Source organism: Nyctereutes procyonoides, unplaced genomic scaffold (genome assembly GCF_905146905.1).
Source record: "Nyctereutes procyonoides isolate TBG_1078 unplaced genomic scaffold, NYPRO_anot_genome, whole genome shotgun sequence".
In the NCBI taxonomy this organism is placed as follows: Eukaryota; Metazoa; Chordata; class Mammalia; order Carnivora; family Canidae; genus Nyctereutes; species Nyctereutes procyonoides.
Genome location: NW_026575140.1, coordinates 24,429,460 through 24,441,450, shown reverse-complemented (window position 1 = coordinate 24,441,450; position 11,991 = coordinate 24,429,460). Strand labels below are relative to the sequence as shown.

The 11,991-nt window shown below is 60.3% G+C and overlaps 1 protein-coding gene across 5 annotated transcripts in view; it reads left to right on the top strand.

Annotated features, from left to right (window-relative positions):
- The first annotated feature begins 273 nt into the window (after positions 1 to 273).
- PIEZO1 (piezo type mechanosensitive ion channel component 1) overlaps positions 274 to 11,991 on the top strand; it is a 54,977-nt gene continuing 43,259 nt past the window's right edge. For all 5 annotated transcript variants that reach the window (XM_055307099.1, XM_055307097.1, XM_055307098.1 and 2 more), the window contains exon 1: positions 274 to 581. In XM_055307099.1, coding sequence (XP_055163074.1) covers positions 518 to 581 — 64 coding nt within the window. In that variant the 5' untranslated portion in view covers positions 274 to 517. The remainder of the gene's footprint in view (positions 582 to 11,991) is intronic.

Genomic DNA, 11,991 nt, shown 5'->3' with positions numbered 1-11,991 from the left:
GTGGCGCGTGGGGTGCTGCCCGGGGAGCGCGGGGCCGGCCGGCCTCCCCTCCGCGCTTGGCCCGGGGCTCCTCTCGGCTAGGGGGGCCTCTCGGGGCTCCGGGGCGCGCGGGCCGCGTGGGGGCGCGGAGGGGCGCGGGGGGGCGCGGGGGGGCGCGGGGGGGCGCGGGCGCGCCGACCGTCGGGGCAGCGCGGGGGCGGGCACGCCGCGCGGGGCGGGCGGGCGGGCGGGCGGGGGCCGAGCTTATAAAGGCCTGCGGGCGGAGGGGCGGGAGCGCACCGCCCAGCCGCGGTCCGGCCCTGCTCGGCCTCCGCCAGCCGCCCAGAGCCGCGCGCTGCGCTCCGCCGCGGGGCAGGGCTGGCACCGGAGCAGGCTTGGGGGGCCCCGGGCGGCGGCGGAGGGCGAGGCGGAGGACGGGGACGCGCTCGGGGGTCCTGGCCGCGGCACGTGCGGCACCCGCCCTGTGCGCCATGTCCCCTTAGCGCCGCGGCGGCACCGAGACCCCGGGCCCCCGGGCATGGAGCGGCACGTGCTCGGCGCCGTCCTCTACTGGCTGCTGCTGCCCTTGGCACTCCTGGCTGGTGAGTGGGCGCGGGCGGGGGGTCGGGGCCCGGCGAGAGCTGCGGCCCCGCTCCCCGCCTCGCGGCCGGACGCCCCAGCAGACTCCCCGGGACGCGCGGCCCGCATTCCAGGAGCATGAGAGCGCCGCGGAGGCCGGGAGGCGGGGAGGCCGGGAGGCCGGGAGGCCGGGGAGGCCGGGGAGGCCGAGGCTCCGTCCCAGCGCCAGGCCTGGAGGGCGGCGGCGGGGGCGGGGGGTGAGGTGGCAGCCGGGCGCCCTCGGGGGCCGGTCCGGCAGCGCGCGGACAGCAGCCGGTGCCTCCGCGGGGACGCGGGGGAGTGGGGGCGCCGAGGGGCTGCTCTGCTCGCGGGGAAGGGCTGCAGGGCTGAGGAGGGGGCACGAATCTTTTTCTCTCTTTCGAGTTTAAAAAAACAACAAAACAAAATAAAACAAAACAAAAAAACACAAAAAAGCGCAAACTTGCATCATGACTTCCTGACCAATCTGGGAGAAGGCGGGCTTCCTGCCTGGAGCTGTTTAATCTGGAGCCTCGGGAGCAGAACTAATATCGGTCTGTGCCCTCAGCTCGCCCGGCCCCACCCCCGCGGCCTGGGGCAGGCCTGTGCTTTGGGAAAGATACTTTAGGCTCCTCCCTGCCCTTCCCCTGCCCTGGCCGACTCTTCAGGGTCTGTCCAGGGCTGGAGGAGGAACCCCCCAAGGCTCTGATTTGGTATTAAAGCCGGGGATCCTCAACCCTGGCCTCAGTGTCTCCTGCCTGCGGTGCTCATCAGTGTCCCCAGGACGCTGGGTGCTGCTGCGGCCTCCCCCTCTGCAGCCCTCCTGGCCTCTCTGTGCCCAGGGGAGAGCACCCCAGAACTCCTGAAATGCTTCACGTGGTCCTCAGCCCCTGCACGTGGGGTTGTCTGCACCAGCCCCACGGGTGTGAGCTGGAAAGCAGTCTGATTAAATTGGTTCAGGGAAACGTGGAATGCTTTGCCTTGTGGAAGTCTGTCTGTGACGTGGAAATCTGTCAGACAGAGGTGGGTGGGGGTGTTTTTATCCTGAAAGCCCTCCCAGGGCCTCTTGCGTCCCTCCAGGTGGGCCTCTGCCAACCCCTGTTATAGGTAGCAGCGAGCTTCCCTGGGGACCAGGAATGTGCGGGAGCCAAAGAGGCCTGCATTTTGGCTCCCAAACAGACTCTGTTTTGATTTGTAACAGAGAAAGATGGTGAAAGAGGGAAATTTTCAGGACAGGAATCAATGGAAACCATTGAGGTCGGAGAGGAGAGTTTGAGTCAGCCCTGTGTGGACAGGGAAGCCTGGGATCAGCTCAGGGGAGCGTGCAGGGTCACCTGGACTGGACATCATACTGACTGGCTTTCCTCCTCTTGCCTCTAGAAAGCCAGATATACAGACAAGAAGACTAGACCTAGCTGGAGGGGGCTGTGTGTGTGTGTGTGTGTGTGTGTGTGTAAACGGGTAAGCTTCTGGAAGGCCAGGTTTACGTCTGACTGCTGTGCTGCGCACCTGTGGCTTCAGCCTGGTCTCGCGGGTGGGAAGGGAACCCGTTGTGTGGGGGGGTACTGTGGAGGCGAGGGCCCTTCCTGTAGGACGCACCTCCCTGCAGGTGGTGGAGTCTCCTGCAGGAGGGCAGACTTTTCCTGTAACAAGCCAAATAGTAAATATTTTCACATCGTGAACTCTTCTGATATTCTTTCCGACTGTTAAAACATGTAAAAACTGTTCATAGCTTGCGGGCTGTACCAAAACAGGTGGTAGAGCCAGAGTGGGCCCAAGGGCCAGAGTTTGTTGGCTTGCTAGTGAGTCAGGGCTCCTGGGTCCTCGGGCTCCTGGCTGGTGGCTGTGTGGGTGACAGGGAGCGCTCTTGTTCTCTGGATGCTTCTTTTGGTGCAGGGCTCCCACCTGGGAGCTTTTCAGCCACTGATGATGAGTTCACTATATCCTTTTCTCAGTTTTCCTGTAAACCTAAAACTGCCCTCCAAATAAAGTCTGTTTTTGTTTTTGTTTTTTAAAAAAACCTGATGCCCAGGTCATGCCTCACACTCATTCTGTGCCCGGTTGTAGGGCTTGGGCTTTGGCGTTTTTCTTCGGCTCTGGGAGAGGCTGGTGTGGATCTGATGGAGAGCCGGGCGGTGACACCTGAGACTTGGGCTGGCTCTCCCGTCCTGGGCGTGGGCAGCTCCCAGGGGACCCTCCTGCTGTCCCGCTGATTGTCAGGCCCAGCTGCCCGGCTGGAGCCATTGGCTCTGCGGCTCTCTGTGGACCTCCTCATTCTGTGATAGGCTTGGGCTAGAAACGGCTAGCTCTGCAGTGTTTTGGAGGCAAGCGTGTGGATGCTGGAGGAGGTGTTTGGATATTAGTCATGGGTGCCCAGTGCGGGCCCAGGCAGCAGCCATGGGGAGGGCTTGAGTCATCGGAGTGCCCCTCAATTACCCCAGGCCACTCCCCGAACAGCCCGACTGTACCTTGGCAGAGACTCTCCAGCAGGGATGCTGGCCTCAGATGATCACCCCCCCACCCCACCCCTGTCCCCATCGTCCCTGAGCCCTGGGGGGAGAAGACCCAGAGCTGGAAACTTCTAGGGAGATGTCTGGGCAGCACAGTTTGTGATTCCCAGAGAATAGGCCACACCTCCCGACTCTTGACCTACCAGGGGTGGCCAGAAAATTCCCATCGTGGTCTGAGAGGAGGTGGGTACAGCTTGGTAACTGTCACCGACTACGGGAAACCCATGTGCTGTGGCAGTATGGCTTCTCCCTGTGGGACTCCCGCTGTGCCTGGGGCATCACCTGTGCCACACTGTCACTGAGAAGTGTTACTGTGTAGAATGGGCACTTCCTTCTCTTCATCATTACCGTCTGAGACGCTCTTGTGATCAGACAGGAAGGCAGTGGGAGGATGGATTTGCCAATTGGGGGAAAGGGGAGAAGGGGGTGTGGGGGCTGGCACTGTGCTTTAGGCCAGCATGGAGCCTGGGATTGTCCCATCCCGGAGCCGTGCTCTTCAGGTGCACCCACACCCGGGTGGCCACGGAGCTGGAGGTAGACACTGCCTCTCTGAGGCCCCTGGGAAGATGGAGTGAGTCAGTAGGCCTGAGGAGTCTGGTGGATAGGCTCCCAGGTGTGCGTGTATACTTGTGTGCCTGTTGAGGGAGGAGCAGGGCCCACCGAGGAGCTGATGACGGGCCACCTGTGGTCACCGCACTAGAGAGCCCCACGTTGGCCAGGAAGGGTCCTGCAGAGGAAGTGTCTTCTCTGGGGGTGGGAGGAGTCCCCGGGCTCAGATCCTGGCCCCAGGGCTGCTTCCTGGGCGGTGTCTCCTGTTCTGACGGAGCACTAAATTTGCTCCTGTGCTCAGAGATGAAGGGAAAGAGGGGCGAGCCTTCTCGCCTCCACCTTGATGGGCCCAGCAGCTCTGAGCACAGCCCCAGGGACAGCCTCCTGTGCTGGGGTCCTGACATGGGGCCAGCCCCCCAGAGGGCAGTGGATGCCCCTTCCTCTGCCACCAGTGTCTTTAGGGCCTACTGTGAGCCTCCTCTTACAGAATGCCATTCCTGACCACTCTGGTCCTCAGAAACCCCCTTCATCTTACAGTGCAACAAAATGTTGGTCTTTTCTGTGTTACCTATTTTAGAAACACATAGACGTTATTTATGTAGATTCTTTTTAAGATTTTATTTATTTGTTTGAGAGAGAGTAAGCAAGCAGGGGGAGGGGCAGCGGGACAAGCTGATGCCCCACTGAGCACGGAGCCCACGCGGAAGGGCCCTATCCCAGGACCCCGAGATCCGAAATCCAACTGACTGAGCCACCCAGGTGCCCCATGTGGGTTCTTATTTTAATGTAGATCTTCTTCCTTCTGGTTCTCAAAGCACTTGTGTACTTCTTCGTGGTAAAGACTTCAAGCATTTCAGAAGCAATTAATAAGGCAGCACGCATCTGCCTTGCAGTAGATCCATGGCGAGTGTCTGCCTCCTGCTTTTCCTGCGGGGCAGGGGTGGGGGTGGGGAGAGGCGGAGCAGGGTGGCTAGCTGCCTGTCCTGCTTAGCTTGAAGCCTTCTGGGGAGGTGGGCGGGGCAAGGCAGGACCACTGCTCTACACCTGAGCTCTGTCCGGATCCTGACCTTTGAACTTCTCCGAGTTTAGCTTGTTTTCTCCTTGAGGAACCCAGTGGGTGGGGAACTTAATTTACTCACCTGAGATCATGCAGGTAGGAAGTGATGAAGCTAGGGATGAAGTGTTTCTTGTCCTAGAGCAGGTGAGCCCACACCTGCTGGCATGATGTTACCTGTAGGGGAACGTGGGGTGACAGGTCTCTGGGAGGCATAGCTGACTTTGCTGGAGGGGTTTGTGTCCTGCTCTGAATGAACTTGTCAGGCCCTCACCACTCTCCCGGCCTGTAAAAGAGATAATAAAAGTTTGAAGGCGGCTTCCAGGTCTCTAATCTCTGTGGTGTCTAGGGCTCTGGATGGGAGCAGGGGGTGGCCAGCCCTCCCACACACAGTCCCGGTGGGCCAGGAACCCAGAGCGCTTTCCCAGATGTGCCGGCACTTCAGGCCTAAGTGCTGGTGGTCAGCAGCCAGGCCAGGTGTCTGGGGAGCTGAGTGGAAGGGGTCCCCAGGCCTGGGGTCCCGGGCACACAGGGTTGCCCTGTCAGCCGCCATCAGTTCCCAGGGAGGGGGAGGAGGTGTGTGCCCAGTGGGCCAAGGAATGGAGGGTCTCTGCAGCTTGTTCCCCCCACCCCCGCCCCGGCCACCATGCGCTCCACCCCCACCCCCACAGATTCTGGAGTGTTTCCCAAATTCATTCAAGTGTTCTCTTATCCAGATCTCGTGGGACAGAGCCCTGGCCAGGAGCCAAGAGCCTGAGCTCTGTTTTGGTGCTAATGGTGGTGGATGTGGGCAAGGGCGCTGGGGCTCATTCCTCTCCCCTTCTCAAAGGCCATGCCTCCTCTGCTGCAGAGGGTCATCTGGGATCCCACGGCTCCCGGTGCTTTGGTCTCTAAGTGCCTTGTTGGGTGTGTTCACGAGGCACTGTGCAAGGGACGGGTGGGAGGAAAGCCATGCAGCGAAGCCACATGCAGGAGTCCCCACATACCTCCCACAGCGCCATGTCCCCCGTAGTGTCACGTAGAGCAAAGTCCAAGCTGGGCATGAGCCGGGCAGGCTGGGGGCACAGCGGAGCACCTGGCGAGGACAGAAGCTGGCAGCCAGGCTGGGGGCCCCTGTCTGGACGGGGCACTAATCCCTCAATGGTGATGGGTGGGGGCGGGAGGCGTGCAGGAAGGGGCTGGGTGGACAGTTGGGGTGGAGTCTTCCCACTTTGATTTTCTGTTTACTTTTATTTTATTTTTTTATCTTTTAAAGATTTTATTTATTTATTCATGAAACAGAGAGAGAGAGAGAGAGCAAGAGAGAGGCAGAGACACAGGCAGAGGGAGAAGCAGGCTCCATGCAGGGAGCCCGATGTGGGACTGGATCCAGGGTCTCCAGGATCAGGTCCTGGGCCGAAGGTGGCGCTAAACCGCTGAGCCACCTGGGCTGGCCCTTCTGTTTACTTTTAATTACACGAGTAATATATGAGTACTTTCCATGGAACAGTGATGTTGTGCTCAGATATGGTGACGCTTCCTCCTTAATTCTCTGAACCTGTGGCCCAGTGCTCTGGAAGGAAGGCCCCAGGCTGTGTGCTCCTGTTCTAGCATAAACAGATGCGCCCTGGGGGCCTCAGTCTCCCCTGCCATATTCAGTGAAGGGGTCTCTGAGTTACCGTGGCTCCTGGGTGTCTAGGGTCACGCTGCTGCTGTCCTCGAGTGCGAGTGTCTCTTGGGAATGGAAGCCGAGAAGCTTCCCCTTTTGTCCGGGAGCAGATGAGGCTGAGACGGAACGGCTCCCCTCAGCCTGAGGGGAAGCCACCACCCACTTGGGGACGTGAGAGCCACCCCGCGCGACCAGGCAGCTGTCCCAGCCGGGCCAGGCCCCGGGTGACGCCAGGGCACCCTCAGGCCGACGTGGGTGTCCTCCTGCTTCCCTGCAGCGTCTCGCGGGGACTGTGCTCAGTGGGGTGGGTTGATGTTTCTGGTGTGTTTTAATAACATAATTATAGGGGGGTATTTTTAGGTTCCCCATAACGGGCCAGCTGTTTACCAGGCCCGATCTGCGCGCTGTTTTTCTCCATGAGTATATATAGTCAGGGCCACTTCTCCTTCCTCGCATTCAAGCTAAAGGGAGCCCGGCTGCCTCAGCCACCTCCTGTGGTTTCCTTTGCCAGCGAAGGGGTGGCTGCAGTGGCCTCCGAGCCCGCCGCTAGGGAGGAGCCGCCCCACACGGGGGCCTGGAGGCCTGGGCGCTCTTCAGCCCGCCAGCCCGCCCCACGGCGCCCATGTGGGAGCTGGTCTGTCCCTCCCCCTTGCCGTGCTTGCTGTGGGGACAGGGCAAAGCAGGAGAGGACCCGGTCGGGGGGTCCCCAGGCAGGCAGCCCGCCCCCGGGGACAAGCTGTAGGGCCCGGCCCATCAGCCTGTTCTGCTCCTGTCCTCCTCACTCGTGTATCTGATTTCTCTTTATGGCTGAAACACCATTGAGACACATCACCGTAACAACATTAAAGCCAGTTTTATTATTTTTTTGTTTAGGATTTATTTATGTATCAGAGAGAGAGAGCACGCTGGCGAGTGTGCAAGTGCTCCAGCTGGGGGAGGGACGGAGGGAAGAAGAGAGAATCTCAGGCAGTTTCCCTTTGGAGTGGTCCCAAGACCCTGAGGTCAGGATTTGAGCCCAAATCAAGAGTCAGACACTTAACCACCGGAGCCACCTAGGCACCCCTAAAGGGAGCTTTTAATGGGAAACAGCAGCCCATTTCGGTGCCCGCTGAGCCACCCTCTGCTTGTCCTTTCCTACATGCGGTGGGCTGGCTCACAGCTCCTAGGGGGCACTCCAGAGGGCCAAGCTTTGTCCCAAGGCAGGTCTGTGTCCCGTGGCAGAGAGGAGGTGTTCTCATGCTGTCCCCCAGAGGAGCAGAGGACACCATGCTGAGGTGCTGGCTCCCCTGCGGGCTCGCACCTGTGTCATCTGCTGGACATTGCAGATGCCATCGGTCTGCACTGGCATGCCACCTTTGCCAGTGCAAACGTCCCCAGGTGGCAGCTCCCCAGCCCCTCCCAACCTGCCAGCCCTCCATGTGCACCTGCCCCAGACCTTGCTCCGTGGCCTTGTCCCTCAGCTTATCCGGCCGCCCCTCCAGCTGACAGGTCATTTGGGCACAAACCCCTGTGTCATGTTTCTGGCTCAGTGTCCCCCCTCCCCCACCCCTGATGCCCCCTGCAACCTCCACCTACCTTGCACGCTCCTGTGCCTAAGCAGGGCTCCTGTGGCAGCCAGTCTGGGTGTGAAGTGTCTCCTGGGTCTCCTCGGTCTGTCTGCATCACCCTCACACCAAGTCATGCTCATCACATGCGATATCTCTTGTGATGTGCCTCTAAAAGTTACCTGCTTAGAAACGTTGTGTTGCAGGTCTTTATTTTTGATTCATGGGCATTCTTTTTGGGTCTAGATTCTAAACTTTTCATCAGCCGTGTGTACTGCAAATGTTTTCTTGCTTTTGGCTTGCCGATTCTAATCTTTTTTTTTTTATTTTTTTAAAAAGGATTTTATTTATTTATTTATGAGAGATACAGAGAGAGGCAGAGACATAGGCAGAGGGAGAAGCAAGCTCCATGCAGGAGCCTGATGCGGGTCTCGATCCTGGAACTCCAGGATCATGTCCTGAGCCAAAGGCAAATGCTCCACCACTGAGCCACCTAGGTGTCCCTAATCTTTTTTTTTTTTTTTTTTAAGATCTTGTTTATTTATTTGACAGAAAGTGAGCACAGCAGGGGAAGGGGCAGAGGGAGAGGGAGAAGCAGACTCACACCACCCCTCAGCAGGGAGCCTGAAGTGGTCTTGATCCCAGGACCTAGAGATCATTACCGGAGTCAAAGGTAGATGCTCAACCTCTGAGCCACCTGGGCCCCTCTCTAATCCTTTTTCTTAAGTGTCTAATCAGGAGTAGGCAACCATAATTCCAAGTCCCGTTAGCTTGTCATGTGCTGTGTTTATGGGGTCGCCTTCCCACCACCACACCCTCCTCTGCCCGGTGTGCTGTGACTGCAGCCTGGGTGCTGGCACTTGGCAGGCTTCTTGGTGTGTCCTGCCTGGCAGCCTTGTGCTCTGACTAGATCCTCCACTCCTTCTGGGGCACCTCCTGTTCATCCCCGGCCTCCTGCTCAGACCTCTCCCCCCAGGGCCTCTGACCCACGGTCTTCCGGAGACTGCCTGCTGTCACCTGCTGTTGTCCTGGGGCTGCCACCATGGCTGGGACTCTGGTCAGCCCCACCTCCCCTGGGCTGTCTGTTGGGTGAAGTGGGTTTCTTTCATCTGCTGGTGGGCCTCCTGCTCCATTGTCCCCCGTTGTTCTGGGACACAGCGAACACCTGTGTGCACAGCATGTTTTCCTTCTCCCAACTGTCTCCCCTCAGGATAAGGTCCCTGGAGTCGCACCACTGACTCCAGGTCTGGGCAGTCCCAGGGCCTACAGACGTTGCATCTGGTGTGCCCCACTAGGTCCTCCAGTCCCCGACTCCGCCTCTGTGTTCATGATGTCCTCGAGCTCTCAGCACCCGCCTGGCAGATGAGCTGCCTGCAGGTCCTTGCCCAGGCCCACCCTAGTTCCCGCTTCCTTTCCTGCCTCCTGGACCAGCACGGTCTTGTGGGCCGTAGGAAGCGCATACGCAGAAGCTCTGGACGCCTGTCACATGGACACTTTTCGAGGCTGCCCTCTGATGCTCCAGGTGTCAGGGGTCACAGCCACCCCCTGATTCCTGAGCCCTGTGTGGTGACACTTCCTGTCCTGCCTCAGAAACTGTGTCCTGGACCTTTTCACCGGGCACATCTTGGTAGCCCAGGGCGAGGTGGCTGGGATGGGCCCTAATCTCTGAAGGTCAGAAGCAGGGCCTCAGCAGTATGGGGGAACATGGGGGCACTCGCTGGTGTATGTGGTGATCCAGGGACAGGGGCTCGGAGGCCCCATGGGGAGCCTCAGGGCCAGGCAGCCCCAGTCCTTTGGCAGTGGGCACTCTGCTTATTACTCTCACCTTGGCAAAGACTGTCCTGCTTCAAGGGGTGGGTGGACCTCCTGAGGATGACCCCAGCCACCACGGAAGCAACATGTGGGGGTGTCGTCTGGCTGGGAGGCTGTTCCACATGGGATCCTGGACCCTGGGGGGGAGAAGGGGAGCCCTGGGCCCTGTATCCCTATGTCCTGTGCCTGAGGCCCTCCTCTCCTCGTGGAGGCAGCACCTGTCCATCCATCCTGTCCTCTGAGGGGGTCTGTACTCCGCTCACTTGACCCCCTGCCCGTCTTCTCCTGTGCTCTCTTGCCCCATGGTCCCTGCCCTCTGTTGTCAGAGGGCACGCTGTCCACTCAGGATCCCCAGACCCCTGTGTGAAAAGCAAGGGACAAGGTCAGGAGCTGAGTCCTGTGCCAGGGCCACAGGGGACACATCCCTTGGAATCTAGGAGACCCTGGGTCCCGAGGCAGAGAGAGGACTCCAGAGGAGGCCAGACATGCTAGGGGCTGGACAGGCTGTGCCATTTTCCAGAGCCCGATGGATGCTCTGGGCATCCCGAGGGGCCAGGAGCCACTGTGCCCATCTTGTGTCTTGGGGTGGGGAGGAGGCCCTGCGGTGGTGTTGAGATGAAGTGGCCCCTGTGGGGAGGCCGGTGCTGCCCAGGGTACAGGCCAGCAGCAGGCGGGTTCCAGCAGGGTGGCCTCAGTGGCTCCACCTTTGCCCAGGGTGACTTGAGGTTGTGGACAGGGAGGGGTCGTCCCCTCGAGAAGGTGGGGGGGCATGGTGACTGTTTGCCGGTAAGGAAGCCCAAGCACTGTGCTCTCTCTGGCGGGGGGGCTTCCAGGGCATGCAGGCTGTCCGGCAGTTATTGCAACTGGGGGCAGTGTCCTCATCAAATTGTCCTCGGTGGTGGCACCTGCTGGCAGCAGGGTCCCATGAGTGCACGCAGCTGTCCGGGCCACCGGGCAACAGGGCTTGCCCCCAGCTTCCTCGCTGGCCACCATGCTGGGGTCAGGGACATCCACATGTGATGATGTTGGCCGCGGAGACACGAATTGCTGGACCCCAGGGCCTCGGCAGTAGCGGTTTGGTCTTACCAGTGGCCTTGCAGGGAGTGGCCCCACTCCATGTGCCCGGAGAGTGGGGGAGCTTGCTGGGGTAGCCTTGGGACCTCATGACCTCTGCCATGTCCTGAATGCTGTCCCTGGGGCTCTCGCAGCTGCAGCCGTGCTGGGACTCAGGCTCAAGTGTGGGTGCGTGCACCTGTGTTCCGTGGCTTCCAGGTAGCGAGAGTCCCCAGACCTGGAGGTTTGCGAGGCCATGTGTGGGAGATGGTGGGACGGGAAAGCATGGGCAGAAGCTTCTGCACGCGGGTCCCTCAGACCCAGCTGCTGGGCGCCCTGGGACGAGTTACACCACCTCTCTGAGCCGCGAGCTCCGTGCCTGCAGAAGTAGGACATACCTCCCCAGTGTGTCGCAGGCGGGCCCTTCCATCCGGGGGCCTCTCTATGTTCCAGTCATAAGAAGAGCACCTGCCCTGCTTAGCCTTGTGGCCCTCAGGGTGACCCTCCAGGTGGCGTGGGCTAAGGGACCTTGTGAAGTTGATCTGAGAGGCAAGGAGGGTGCCGCCTCAGGCTGCACTGATGAGGAATCTGAATCAGCTGGTCCCGAGGTGGGAGGGCTGCACCTGCGGCCGCCCGGCATGGCATGCCACAGAGCGCTCTAATTAGGGAGCTCCTCAAAGCACATCTGTGCTCTCACCAGGGAGGAATCTGGGGCAGCACGGTGATGTCCCAAAGTCGAGGTGGTGGCTGGTGGGGGGAAGATGCTGAGCTGCAGGCCCCCATGGGTGGGGACAGTGGAACCTGCTGGATTGGGCTGAGTCATGGGCTGCTGGGCACTCCTGCAGGACAGCAACAGATGCATGTCATGGCTGATGTTTGGGCTGCCAGCAGGAGGGTCCTTCCCAGCTCGGAATGCAGGTGGCCCAGGGTGGAGGGGAGTGGTTGGGGCAGGCATGTCACTGTCCTCACCCGGAGCCCTTGCTTGTGGCTGGAGGGCGCCTGTGCTGGCAGCTACCTCTCCAATCCCCTTACAGGGGAGGCTTCCCGTGGCCCCTCCGCCCCCTGCCCCTGCCCCCAGAAGGAGGATGCCTGTGAAGCTCCAGGGCAGAGAGCTTGGCCTCTGGAGACCACTCCCTGCTCTCAGGTTGGAGTTGGTGTTGGAAGGAGCGGGACAGTGGCCCTCCAGCCCCCGGCCCAGGTCCACCCATTCTCATGCATCCTCTGAGGGACCAGCCAGAGATTCAG